Source organism: Chroicocephalus ridibundus, chromosome 11, assembly GCF_963924245.1.
Source record: "Chroicocephalus ridibundus chromosome 11, bChrRid1.1, whole genome shotgun sequence".
NCBI classification, from domain to species: domain Eukaryota; kingdom Metazoa; phylum Chordata; class Aves; order Charadriiformes; family Laridae; genus Chroicocephalus; species Chroicocephalus ridibundus.
In genome coordinates this window covers 13681166-13694609 of record NC_086294.1, presented here as the reverse complement: position 1 = coordinate 13694609, position 13444 = coordinate 13681166, and the positions used below count along the sequence as shown (strand labels likewise).

General features: G+C 50.1%; 1 protein-coding gene across 1 annotated transcript in view; it reads left to right on the top strand.

The window, feature by feature from the left end:
- The first annotated feature begins 314 nt into the window (after nucleotides 1-314).
- PDLIM4 (PDZ and LIM domain 4) overlaps nucleotides 315-13444 on the top strand; it is a 56272-nt gene continuing 43142 nt past the window's right edge. The window contains exon 1 of the mRNA XM_063349388.1: nucleotides 315-529. Coding sequence (XP_063205458.1) covers nucleotides 437-529 — 93 coding nt within the window. The 5' untranslated portion in view covers nucleotides 315-436. The remainder of the gene's footprint in view (nucleotides 530-13444) is intronic.

The window sequence follows — 13444 nt, the reverse complement described above, 5'->3', positions numbered from 1 at the left end:
AACTGCTCTAAACCCAACCCGACCATTTTCTCGCAAGTTCCTCTTTTCTCCTTCAACCTGCCGCTTTGTGATGAACAAAACAGTTTGTGACCACACGTTTACCGACCCATTGCATCGTTTTCCTTCCGCTCCGGAGGATGAAGGCGCCGAACGCGTGCCGAACGCAGACTTCGCTACCGCGAGCGCTCGCTCCGAAACCCACCGGTAAAAACATTCGGGGGAGAAAATCCATGATAAAGCTCCCCCCCTACGACGACCGGGACGGGTCGATCCCGCCTCCCCGACACGCCCCGCGTGGCGGGGCGTGTCGGGGAGGCGGGATCGACCCGTCCCGGCGTTTCGGAGACGCGCGAAGCGATTCGGATCGCGATCGCGAGTGGGAGCCGGAGCCGCAGCCGCAGCCGCAGCGGGCAGGGAGAGCCCCACCGCCCTCGCCATGTCCCACTCGGTGGTCCTGCGTGGCCCTTCGCCGTGGGGGTTTCGCTTGGTGGGCGGGAAAGACTTCAGCGCCCCCCTGACCATCTCCAGGGTGAGCCGGGGACGGAGTAGGGGGGGGAAGGACCGGCGGGGATGGGAGCGGGGTGGGTCCGCTGGTACCCGGGACCGGCGGGGGGCAGCGTTTGGGGTCTTTTTACTTATCTATTATTACGTATACACACAGAAATACACGCAAGTAAGGTTTTCCCCCTCTGACCGCAGCACCGTTTCAGCAGAGCGGATAGCGTTCTCCACGCTGCGTTTATTTTTTCGGATGTTAATTCATAAAGATCCGCTGTCGGAGTTTTCGGTGCTCAGTACTACAGAGGGCTTGGAGTTGTGCCCTGGACTGAGTTCACAGGCTGTTGGGGTATTTATTTTTTTTTTTAGGAAGGCAGGAGTAAAGTCAGCAAGAAGTTCCTCCGCGCAGGCTGCTGTGTTATGGGGTCCCTGTGGGCTGGTAGTAATTACTGTCTAAGTGCACTCACACTTGAGTTTAACCTCACCAAGATGTATTCTGGAAACTTCTTTGCGAAGACACCGCGGCTAGCTTGAAATAGGCTTTGTGCGTGGATATATATGAAAACAAAGCGTCCCCCGTGCAAGGAAGGAGCGTGGCAAGGTGGAGTGATGGATGAGGTGCTGTGCCCGAGCTGGGCACGTTCCTGTGGGCACTGGTGTTTCCATCGCCGGCGGGCTGCCCTGGGAAAGGGCTGGACACCACAGCTGCCTGGTCTTGCTGGGGCTGTGTGTTACTGCCGAGCTCTCCTGGGCAGCTGCTGCGGCGCCTGAGCAAACACTGCGAGGATTGAAAGGCTTTGAAAAGAGCTATAACTTAAAAATATTGTTGTAACGCATACAAGCTGTTTGCCGTCTTTTCATTCATCTGCCAAAGCTGTGACAGAAAAGGGAAAACATGTACTCTGAGTTTTAAAGAAATAATTATGGAAGAGAGCGTGTTTTAAAGAGACTCGGTTTGTGTTTGAGTTCGAACACGCCTATTACACAGCTTTATGGCTCTGTTTTCACTTTGGGCTGTCCCTTCCCAAGTGTTCCAGCCAGTTTTGGAGGAGTAGCAGGAGGAGGTGGATGGAGAGGAGGGAAATCCCAGCCCGGGAAAGGCTGGGACGTGGAGGGAGCAGCAGCCGGGGGGGCTGGCCGTGCTGCTGCGGTGCACACACAGCTGGGGGGGCTGCGCTGCGAGGGGCGGCACTCGGCTTTTGGGGCTCAGCCTGCGCCTCGTGGCCACGGGTAAGTCCTCTTCTTCCCCCGGTAATGTGGGACGCATCACACCAAAACACAAAATCGCCTCTCAGTGACTGTAAAAACATTCCGGTTGTGAAAATGAACATTGTAATTTAGCAGAGGGAGCATGTTTTCCTGTTAGTTTGAAAAAAAAGTTTGGTTTAACATTAAACAAGAAACAACAAAGTCTGCTTTTGCCTAGACAGGTGGCTTGCCAAATTCCTTCTTTGATTCAGCAAACCTGGGAGGTGTGAGGATAATTCTCATCAGGCCGGTCTTTGCTTTGGATCACAAGGAGCTGTAACACAAGTAGCAGTTGTGGGGTGTTATTTCATGTTCCATAGCAGGGCAGCCTTTTAAATTAGATCCTTTTTAAAAGTCTGCTCCCACTGAAGAGAGGGGCGATGCTCCGATGTTCTGTACACAATGGCTGCTCCCGGAGGGTGATGAACGGCTCGCTGGGAACATAAATACGGGTGTAGGGGGCTCTGCTTGGGCTCTGGTCTCTTAACACAAGAAGAGACCTCGCTGGCTTTGCAAATAGTACCTGAAGATGTTAAAACTGGGGAGGAATTGGCCTCTGCCACCGCTCCTGGCCATGGGGGTGCAGGAAGGGGCTGGGGGTGCTCCCCGAGGAGCCAGGGCTTTGCTCAGTGGTGGGTTTGTGTCACCCTGCTTCTTTGCAGAGGGCTGAGTGTGGTTGGTGTGGTGCCATATTCACTTTTATTTTGTAATTGTCTAGTTAGACAATTAGTGTAATTGTCTAACCAGTAAATCTGTTCTTTTCAGCTTGAAATCCAGGCAAGGGGGCTGGGGGCTCCCCCCTTGCCTGGGCTGGGTCGCTGCAGGAGGGACGGAGCCTCTTGCTGTATGTAGCCTAATTGTTGAGGCTTTTGGCTGACTTCTGCCTCCTTCAAAGTGCTTTTTTATTTTTATTTTATTGGTTTTATATTAAAATGCCATTAAATTACAAACATGTTTTGAAAAGCAGAAATTCCACTGGGAGGCAGAACCAGACTCTGGGACTGCTGCTTCCAGCTGTGAGCCCAAGATGCTGCTGTGCTCCCGGCGGGATGGGCTCCCCGAGGGATGCAGGTTCCTGTGCCCGAGGCGGGTTGAGGACCAACGCGCCACAAGGTGTTTGGGCTGTATGGCTCTGCGAGCATCCTACAGTGGGAATTCAAAGGTTGTAGTTTGGGATTCACAGCATCCAAAAGCTACCCACATTCAGGTCTGGGTGCCAGAGGCTGGCTGCCTACTTACAGAATACAGATTCATCTGTGTAGGGGTTGAAAAAATAATTATTCGGTCATTAATATGTTGGTTTTCTCTACTCTGTGCTGCGCCTGCTACAAGAAACAATTTCTCCCCAGACCTCTCCCTCACTATACCAGCACAGAGATGTCGCTGCCCCAGGAGCCACAGCGAGCAATGCTTTGCTGTCTGCCGGGGGGACCCTAGAAGAGTGCAGCTTCTTCTCCAAAGCCTCTCTGAGTGTCATTACACTGGATTAAATGAGGGCAGAGTTCCTTAATGTTGGCGTTTGTGGGGCCTGAAACCCAAGTGTCACTGCTGGAGGGGAAATAATGAAGCATCAGTGTGACTGGAGCTGCCAGGAAGGCACCATGATGCGGCTGAACACCAGGCAGGGGGAGGTGCCTGGCGTGAGGCAGGAAGGAAACCTGAAGGTAGTCCCCAAAAGTGGCTTGTGACAGTATTGTCAAGGGATAAACCTGAAAAAAAATATGGATTTGGCAGCAAGGAAAATAACAATCATGCAGTCCTGCTCTGGAATGGGACTTGCCTCACCAGGACTTGCTTTAGCCTTGAGCCCCCTGTGGGGTCACAGAGTTTCTCCAGGTGCAGCTGGTGGTGTCGAGCCCATCCCTTGCAGCTGTTCCCAATATGCTCATGAAATCAAGGAATGATCCATTCTTCTTGAAAGCCAGTCACTTCCCTCTGTGGTTTGATCAATCTTAAGTGGCAAAGATCTGATTGCCCAAGTGCCTGGGAACAGCTGCTGCTGGGCATTGCCCCAGAGGGGCCAGGGCTGGAGTTGGGGTACTCAGTTCTTCAGTATTAAAGGTGTGGAAAGAGAAATGTAAATCTGGGGGGTGTGCTTAGGGCATCTTTCTTGTGTGGCTATTATACCTAGCTTCCCCCCCCCCGACCCTGTTTCTTCTTGCATTTGCTGGGGGACCCGGATGAGCGGGGCTGGAGTTTGCTGGGCTGGTTTTGGGGCACAGAGGGGTGACGCTGGTGCATTGTCAGCACAGTGCTGAGATGGGAATTATAGCCCAAGGCTGTGCACTGGGAAAGAAACCCACTCCTTTTATACCCACGGTTACAGTAAGCTAACGCTGGGTGTAATACATCATGTAATTGATGGTACCTCCTCCTAGTGATATTTATAGGGGTAGGGGAATGATCCAAAACATCTGAGTTGGCCTTAATGACTTGATAGAAAGAGCTTTTAAGACTTAATTAAGTTTCTGTTAGCTGACAGCTGCTTTTCCTTGGTTGGGCAGGCTGACAACTGGGCACTCTTTGCCCTTGGTGGGAAGGGGGCTTAGTGCCGGGCCAGCATCACCTTTGACCAGCAACGAGGGTTCAGGAGCAGAAATGGAATGACTTACTCAGCTGCTCTCTGTGTTGTGCTTGTAACCACATCAGCGAGCGCTGCGGTTCTGTGTGGGATCACAGTTGATCTACCCCTTGCCTGGGATTAAAAGATAATCAGTCATTAGTGTAACTAGAGGAGCTGAGTGCGTTTAATCACCCGAACTCGCTTGTCCAGCTCCTCCAGCAGTCAGTGTCGTCATCAACCCGACTCTGCCATTGTTAATCCAAGCACTTGCTGCTTGTAGAGTCATAGAAAAATTACTTGGCTAAACACATAATTAAAAAATGGACTGATTCCAGTATTTTTTTAAAAGTTTTTACTATAGTTTATCTGTTGGCTTCAACACTAGTTTACCCGCTAGTCTCTAGCCGAGCAGCAAAAATGCATTTTTCGGTGTTGTCTTGGAACTGTAACACAAGAAGGGTGAGAAATAATTGGTCTGTAATCCATTATCCAGGTATCGTTTGAATTAAGGTTGACTTTTAAACTTAAGTAGCTTTTGTATTTGAGCAAATACATGTCCTGTTAAAGGCTGGGACACTCAAGAAGGAATTCTGCTGAGGGAGGAATTCCAGTAAAAGTTGTCGTGTTGACTCTGTCGGGGCAGCCGGCAAATGCCCCAGCGCGTTGCTGTGATCCCACTGGAGTGCAGAGGGTACCCGCTCGGAGGAGGATCTCCTGGGGTGGCCTGCGGGGCTTGTTCTGGTGGGGGGGGATGGCAGAGCACGGGGGGCTCCGCAGAGCTTGGCGGGGCAGGGCTGGGGCCGCATGTGGCTACCCGGGGAGCTCCACCTGTGTTGGCGGAGAAGGCGAGAACCAGAGGTGCCACCGAAGGGAACGGGGTTTTCTCTTTGCTTTCCAGAAGCTTTTTTCCTGATTTTTACATATAACTTGTATGTATTTGATTGTTTATTAAATGGAAATTATGCACTTTCTGCTTAGACCCCCCAAACGGACTGAAGTAGTTGCTCTGTGCTGATGAATCCTAAAACCAGCTGACTTCTGCTGACCTTTGGTGTCTTTATTGCCTTTGTAGAACTCAGTGATGCTACCGTTTCTCATTTGGTTGCATAATAACATTTGTTAGAATGTAATAGATCAAGTGGGATGATTTTTTTAAGTGGAAGGAAATAGTTTTGCCTGTCATTCTTTTTTTGTCCTCATTGTTCTTCCAGTGATTGGTGCTTGTAAGGTCTGGGGCAAGAGATCTGGGTGGTTACGCTTGAAGCTGTGCTGGCACTGAACAGTTAATCTGAACTACAGACAAGAACTAAGGAAAGTATGTATGTGATAGATTTGCTGCTGAAGTTATTCTATCACGGAGGCTTTATTTAATAACAGAAAGAGAAGAATAAATGCCTGTGCTGGTTCAGGAGGCAGTAATGGTAGAATATGCTGGAATGAAAGCCTAATGCTAATTACCGTAATCGAGCACACAGATAATCCGGAGTGGGAAAGCAGGCGGAAAGGATGATTCATGTAGGTCCATTCATGCAAGGTCTGACCTTGGGGCGAGTTTAGCAAAATAAACCCAGCACACCCTTGAAAACAGGGTGGGCCTCTGCCAGGTTTGAACAAAGCAGAAGGGGCTCTGTGTGACTGGGGGGTTAGAGCTGGGACGAAGGGGGTTTTTGTGGTTTGGGCATTTTTTTCTTTTTTTTTTCTTTTTTACTTTTAAATGATGGTGATGTCAATTTTCTGACTTCTTGAAGATTGAAAGATTGCCTGTTGGGACAGGTATTCAGAGTTACTTTGGAAAAGTGCGTGGTTGTACGCTACCTGATACAGCGATAAAAGAGAATAAAGTTAGGTAGCAGGCTTACTAACACAGCCCTGTTCGTGTAGGAAGCGTACAAGGGAAATAAGTGGAATTTTCTTTTTTTTTTTTTCTTAAACTTTTTGTTGCTGTATAGCACAATAGATGGTGATAAGCCTGGTCCTGCTGTTGGGGTAGATCAGTCCTTTAATTTTAATACAAATATACCATCATGGATTGTGTGGAGTTAGTGCAGACTACTGCAATTCAATTATTTATTTTTTTTTTGTAGCTTGGGGGGAAAGTGCATATCACAAGTCTGCAGGAGTCACGTGGCAGATCCTAGAAGGCACAAGTGCTCTTAAATACAGTATTTCTGACCAAATTTGTTGTTTGCTTTCTGAGCTCTTAAAACGCATCGACTCAGGGTTCTTAGATACCTAAACACTTAGTGAAAATGTTTCTATTTTTGAAGTCATCTGTGACCACAGGTGCTGGAGTGTGAAAGAAAACAGTAGATCTCTCGAGATCTGGTAGCGTTGATTAAAAAAAAAAAAAAAGGCTAAAACAAACATGTTCACAGAAACTCCTCTGATTTGTCGTTGGAGTGGTGCTGCTGGATGTGTACCCAAGTGAACCACGGTCTATCTGGCCAGAGCTTGGCTCACGGGGTGGATTTGTCCACAGCCATTAATGCCACGCTTGCCCCAAGCCCTGGAAGATAAGGTTGTGTTTGGTTTCTACTTCAGGATTTACAAAAAACCATCAAGCAAAGCCAGGATCCGTTGGGTGACTTGGTGCAATTGCAAAACTCTTGAGCTGCAGTGGGGCATTCGAGTAGCTTTTCCAGCCAGCAGAGACCTAGAGTAAAACCTGCTTTCCCACCAGGGAGAATACAGCTCTATTTTTTAAAAAAAAAAAACAACAAAACAACAAACAACTGCTGTGCAAGAGTATTTCAGCCAATGAATTTTCCAAACATCATAAAGATGCCTCAAAGGCCCGTGCCACGCTCAATCTTTCCTGCCAAGCAGAGCAACTCCAATTCACGCCCGTTAAGCCTTAAGTGGTTTTACATGTTGTTGGACTGATAGCAGATGACGTGCGAGTGACATTTTACAGTACAAGCTGTAAAGAAAGCAAAATATACCAGGTTAAGGAAGATTATTTAAAGTAATTATTCTTAATTATCAGATACGGGCAACGCACAGCTAGGAGAGAAACTGTCATGAACAGTGAAATCCGGGTCTGTTCTATAGCAGGCACCACGAGCAGAAGCTCAGCTGGGAGGTTCCCAGTACGCCATGGCTGAGGGCCATCGTTCAGCGTGAGCCACCAAACGCTCCCCAGAAGCCTTTAACTCGTGTAAAGCTTTTGATACAAAAGACTAAACCCCGCAAAATACCTAGCGGTTGCAATTCAACTGGGAGAAGGCAGCCACGTTGCCAAGGCATGAATCCCTGCGGCCTGTGCGAGTTTAACACCTGCCTGTTCCACAAGAGAGGAGCTTCAGGTTTGCTCACCAGCTGAACCCAAACTTTTGTGTTGGAGGGTTTTCTTCTCTTTGGAGATACCTCTGCTGCTGCTTTCCTTTTGATAGGAAATGAAGCATCAGCCCACCTTCCTGGCTGAGGAGGATAGTGATTTGAAAGGGAGAGCTCCGGGCAGCTCCTGCGCGTCCTCTGCAAAGCGCCCAGGGCTTTCCCCAGCCAGGGGTTCAGGAGGCCCCCGCTCCTGCTGTGAGACCTCTGAGAAGGGGAGGCTTTGTAGGGGAGCTGAGCACTAAACATCTCATGGAAATAATCATAAACACCTTCTCTGATGCTGTTGAATCCAGTTTGCCAAGTGGCATGCAATGGTGCGGTGTCTGAGGGCCTGCAGTGATGCTCCCAGGCACACCTACATCAAGGGTTAGCTGGGGTCCCCTGGGCGGGATGTCCCACCCTGGCCTTGCTCCCCAACCTGGCAGAGCGAGCATAAAGCAGGTTGAAGAGTAACAGCAGATGTAATAGTTAAGAGGGGCCCTTCTAAAGTGAAAGCAGGGAGATTTAGATGTGAGAAACTCTTTGCTGTGAGGGTGGTGAGCCCCTGGCCCAGGTTGCCCAGAGGAGCTGTGGCTGCCCCATCCCTGGAGGGGTTCAAGGCCAGGCTGGACGGGGCTTGGAGCAACCTGGTGTGGTGGGAGGTGTCCCTGCCCAGGGCAGGGGGTGGCACTGGATGGCCTTTAAAGGTCCCTTCCAACCCAAACTATTCCGTGATTCTGTGTAGCGGAGCAGTGTATCTGCAGCTCCTCGTTGGAAGAAAGGGTAAGAGGGCTCTTGGGGATCGTGAATGGGGCAGGCAGTGTGATGTGCCGCCAGAGTTCTGGGTGCCCTTGGGCTGAGCAAGGCAAGCTTTCGGCAAAATGAGGCAGATGTGAGTGTCTGAACGACCTGTGCCTCTCTCAGTCAGCTCTTTGAGGGTTGCACGCAGGTTACGTGGTTGGTCACTCTAAAATTCATAGCCGATTTCATTGATTCTCGGCCATTTCTTTGTATAGAAACCTCAGCCTTTGACCTGGATTAGGATCTGCACTACGAATCTGATTCTAAATTTGGGTCTGGATCCCTTAGTACTTGGATTCAAAAGGATTTTCAAGCGTCTCGCCTATTATAACGCTCGTGCTCTGGTTCTTTCCCTTTTATGCTCTTAAGTTTCATCTTGTTTTCTTCACTATTAAATGAATCCATGCTGCATAAACAGTGCTTTTCATTTGCTGGGCTGTGCAGCGTACCTAAATAATGTCTTGATACGTTGAACTTTTTTATGAGCAATTAGAAAAATGCAAATAGATTGGCAAGGAATGTATGTCAGTTCAAGGCACGATGCTTTGAAAAGCTGAAGAGAATCCCTGGAAAGAATGCTTCAAGGATTTGGGGAATTTATCTTTGTTAGTTAGTCATTTAACTCTCGGTTCTTCCTGTTTGCAAAGATATTGCTACCGTAAGATCATCTGCTGCCTCAGAGCATGCTTCCTGATATTAGAACAGCCTTGCTTTGTTTAAAAGCTGAGAATTTTGTCACACTATCTTGAAAGCCTCTGGAGGGCTTTAATCAGGCCCTTTTGATCACGCTTGCAGAACAGAAAATTTCCCCAGACTTGCCTTTAACAAACTACCATTGATTTAAGAGAAGAGTGGTGCGGTCTGTGTAGGCTTGTATGGGATTGCACGTTTTAACCCATTACATTCTGGGAAAATGGCTTCATTAATTGAGGGGATGCGTTGTGTTTTGTTACAGTTGCTTTTTTTCTTAAGAGTGAAAGCGAAGACAATCTGGGAGAGGAAACTGCCTTTTTTGTGTGGGTGGGATTGGCCTGAATAGGTACCTTTTGTTAATTTGAGTAAAAACTGCGGGGAGAATAAATACTAATTTCTCCTCCCCGATGGCTGTGCCGAGCCCTGTGCAGGCAGCGAGGAGGAACCGTGTCCCCAGCTCAGTCCTGCTTGGGTGCTGACACGGGTGATGCTACAGGGGTAGGATTCTGGGGAAAAGAGTCAAAAAAGGGGTTAATGTAACAAATTATCCCTTCGCTTAAGCGCCGATTGTGGTGTTGGCCCAACTCTAGAGATGGCTTGAGCAAAGCCAGCTCTGAGCTGGGCCGTCTCTGCGGCGTGCGGGGTCATCCCTGCGTGGGCAGCGGGACGCGCATGGCGAGGCACGGGGGACTTTGCCCCCCAAGGTTTGCTCTGCACCGATGGATCTCGCAGCCCTGACACGCTTCTGTGCTCCATCTCCGGGGAGGGAAAGTATAACACTATGTGTGTTTCACGAGTCAACTGCTCTCACTGCGAGTAATCTTGCTTAGTAAATGAGATTGCATGGCTTCCAACGCCAACTGGCTCAGGACAACGGTTGCCTTAATGTGCTTTATTTTATTGGCCTGGTGTGAGATGCTAGCACTCCATAAATCCTAATGAGGCTCCAGATAAGATAGCCGCCGCTGGCTTTGGGGGATTTCCAGTCTGTTCCATAGCATCAGAGTATCTGCTTGGCTGGGGAGGGGGCTGCTTGTTGGTCCTGCTCTCCCTGGAGGAGAGGAGAGAGGCGGGTCATCATTTTGGGAAAGGTGCTGGGGAAAATAATTGGGAAAACTTATTTTAAAAAAATTGGTTTGTGCTTGTGCAGATATAGTTCACTGGCTGATGACTTGGGAAAAGGAGGTGGTGAGTTATGGGGTGTTGGTCCAGTGCTACAGCTGGTGGGTCGCATCTCCCCTCGTTATCCCCAGCGTGGGGGTGATGCTCGCAGCACTGGGACCAAACCTCCTGTGGTGACTGAGGAGGCAGAGGACGGTGAGAGAAGGGCCGTTTACTGGAGTCTCTTTAAAATTCTCTTTTTCCTGCTGAAATAGTATGAAAGGACTGAGACAGGTGCCGATATTGGGTCTCCGGTATTTTTTGAAGCCCAGTGCTATGTGGAGGATGTACAAAGGCATCACAAATGAGACTTGTCCAGAGGGGATTAGGGAGAATAATATGCTTTTTAGAAAAGGGAAAAAAAATGGCTTCCTACTGGGGCGAATTCCTGCAGGAGACGCGCTCTGCAGGCACTGCACGAGGAGAGCCCACTCTGCTCCTGAAAGCCCGGAGCTGCTCACCAGGGGCACAAGCTCTGCAAACCTCCACGTGCCCTGCTCTTATGATACTGCTAGCTGTGCATGCTTGTTGTTTCTTTTAGTATTTTCTATTTATAAATATTCCTATGCATCTGCTTTTTCTTTTTTTTTGAGAGAGAGAAAATAAGAAGCAGTTGCTTAATTTTGTGGCGGGGTTAAATGCAGAGCATTGTTCTGTATTTACTTTATTTAATTTTGGGAGAGCACTAGAAATGATGCGTGTTTATGCTGCCTTCCCGGAGCAGACGCTGTGCTGTGCCTGCGCGATCCCCTCGGGAAGAGTACATGCGAATGCGCTTCGATGGGCATAAAAGGAGCTGTGAAAACACGAGTGCCAGTGACATCCCCAGCGCGCTGACTGGTCCTGCATGTCTGTTGTCCTCTTACAGTTGCCTCCCACTGAAGATGCAGCAGTGATCAGGCGATGGGCAGTCGGTATTCCATGCACAGTGCTGTGTGGGATCTGCTTCATCATTAGCAAGGGCAAGTGCAAGGTGCTGCACATGGGTCAGGGCAACCTCAATGCACAAATCCGGGCTGGGGAATGAAGGGATGGAGAGGGGCCCTGAGGAGAAGGATTTGGGGGTGTTGGTGGATGAGAAGCTCAACATGAGCCAGCAACATGCACTGGCAGCCCAGAAACCCCCCGCAGCCTGGGCTGCATCCCCAGCAGCGTGGGCAGCAGGGCGAGGGGGGGATTCTGCCCCTCTGCTCCGCTCTGGGGAGACCCCCCTGCAGTGCTGCCTCCAGCTCTGGGGCACCAACAGCAGAAGGACACGGAGCTGTTGGAGCGGGGCCAGAGGAGGCCCCGGAGATGCTGGGAGGGCTGGAGCCCCTCTGCTGTGAGGACAGGCTGAGAGAGTTGGGGGGGTTCAGCCTGGAGAAGAGAAGGCTCCGGGGAGACCTTGGAGCCCCTTCCAGTCCCTCAAGGGGCTCCAGGAGAGCTGGGGAGGGACTCTGGATCAGGGAGGGGAGCCATGGGAGGAGGGGGAATGGTTTTACACTGAAAGAGGGGAGATTTAATTTAAATATTGGGAAGAAATTGTTTGCTGTGAGGGTGGTGAGCCCCTGGCCCAGGTTGCCCAGAGAAGCTGTGGCTGCCCCATCCCTGGAGGTGTTCAAGGCCAGGTTGGACGGGGCTTGGAGCACCCTGGTGTGGTGGGAGGTGTCCCTGCCCAGGACAGGAGAGGAGGAATGAGATGATCTTTAAGGTCTCTTCCAACCCAAACCATTCTATGATTCTGTGATCATATCCTGAAGAGCTCACCACCAGCTAACTCCATCCCTCCCGTGGTCCCAGATGTCAAGTCCAGTGCATTGGACCCATTGCTCTGATTTGCTCTCAGAAAACCATTCAGCTCTACTGGACATCCCAGCAGATCCCAGGCTGTGCTTAATAACCTGCTGAGCACCAGGGCTGGATGGCACCCAGCAGTGGGGAAGTACAGAGAGAAGGTCCTCTCTCCTCTCATGGGTGAACTGTGGGGTTGGTCAGCTGGCTTGTGTAACTTCACCCCAAGTCTCCATCAGTTGGCTTTTTTTATGTTGGTGGGGAAGTATCTCCAAGTGCAGGGCAATAACCAGCAGTGTGAGTTAATGGGTGGCCGGGAGTTCAATCAGTGCTGCTTCACTGCTGTATGAAGTTGTGGCTTTGGGAGCTCGGCGCTTCCAAATGAGGCAGGATTCTTGTCTACTTGAAAAAGAAAAACCTTAAGGGGAACTTTAAAAATATTTACATTTCTTTAAGCCCGCGGTGTTTGCTGTGGGTTTGGCTCTCGGTGCCGTACACTTGACTGCTCTGAATGTGTATTGAGGTTGTCAATATGTCAATGTCACCCCGCGGCACAAGCAGAGGTCTTGGGGAGCTGGGTGCCTCGCAGGGAGGGACACCCAGTGAGCTGCCAACACCATGAGGGCTCAAACCGCCCCGTCCACCCGCATGATTCTTCACTAGCACCGGCGCTGTGCCCTGCAGCCCTGGGGGTTGGCAGGCTGTGAGGGACCAGGCTGGCTCCTTGCTAGTGCGTAATTGCCCTTCTTGAGCTCTTGGCTGGAGAAGACACAGACAAACGGCCTGGATCCTGGCAGGCGCCTGGCGTGGGCAAGATGAAGGATGGCACATGCAGGGCAAGCAGGCACTGTGGGACGGAGGCCGTGTTTGGCCCCAGCCCCTGAGTTGGGGCTCTGCTTTTTGGGACTTGGTGTTGCCCATAGAAAGGCAGCGTGCGGTGGGGAGAAACCACCTGACCTCGTCCCGGTGAGACCACTTATACCACCCTGAGCTGCGTATCCATTGATCTTGTCTTGGTCTGTGTTCATCCTACCTTGATTTTAGAGCAGTTTGTTCTTAGCACTGATGGAGAACTTAAGAAAATGAGTGATGAGCTTTTTTTTAAGCCTATTCTATTCTCAAACCTCAGTTCCTTTGCAGGGCCCTTTCAAAAACTGAGACCTTTGGTAACTCAGTGCAGATTTTCTTTGCAGTGTTTTTAACTTCATAAGGTATCCCAAATTCGTGCAGGCTTCATTCAGGTCACGTGTGCCGTGGCTCCTGCTCACAGCAGAGCCAAGGACTCTTTGGTAAAAGCTCTGTTCCCAAACCTCCCTGCACTGCTGGGCTTTAATGTCACTGCCCTGGAGAGACCCACGGCAATATGTTGTTTAGCCATAACCCTAGAGAACGGAC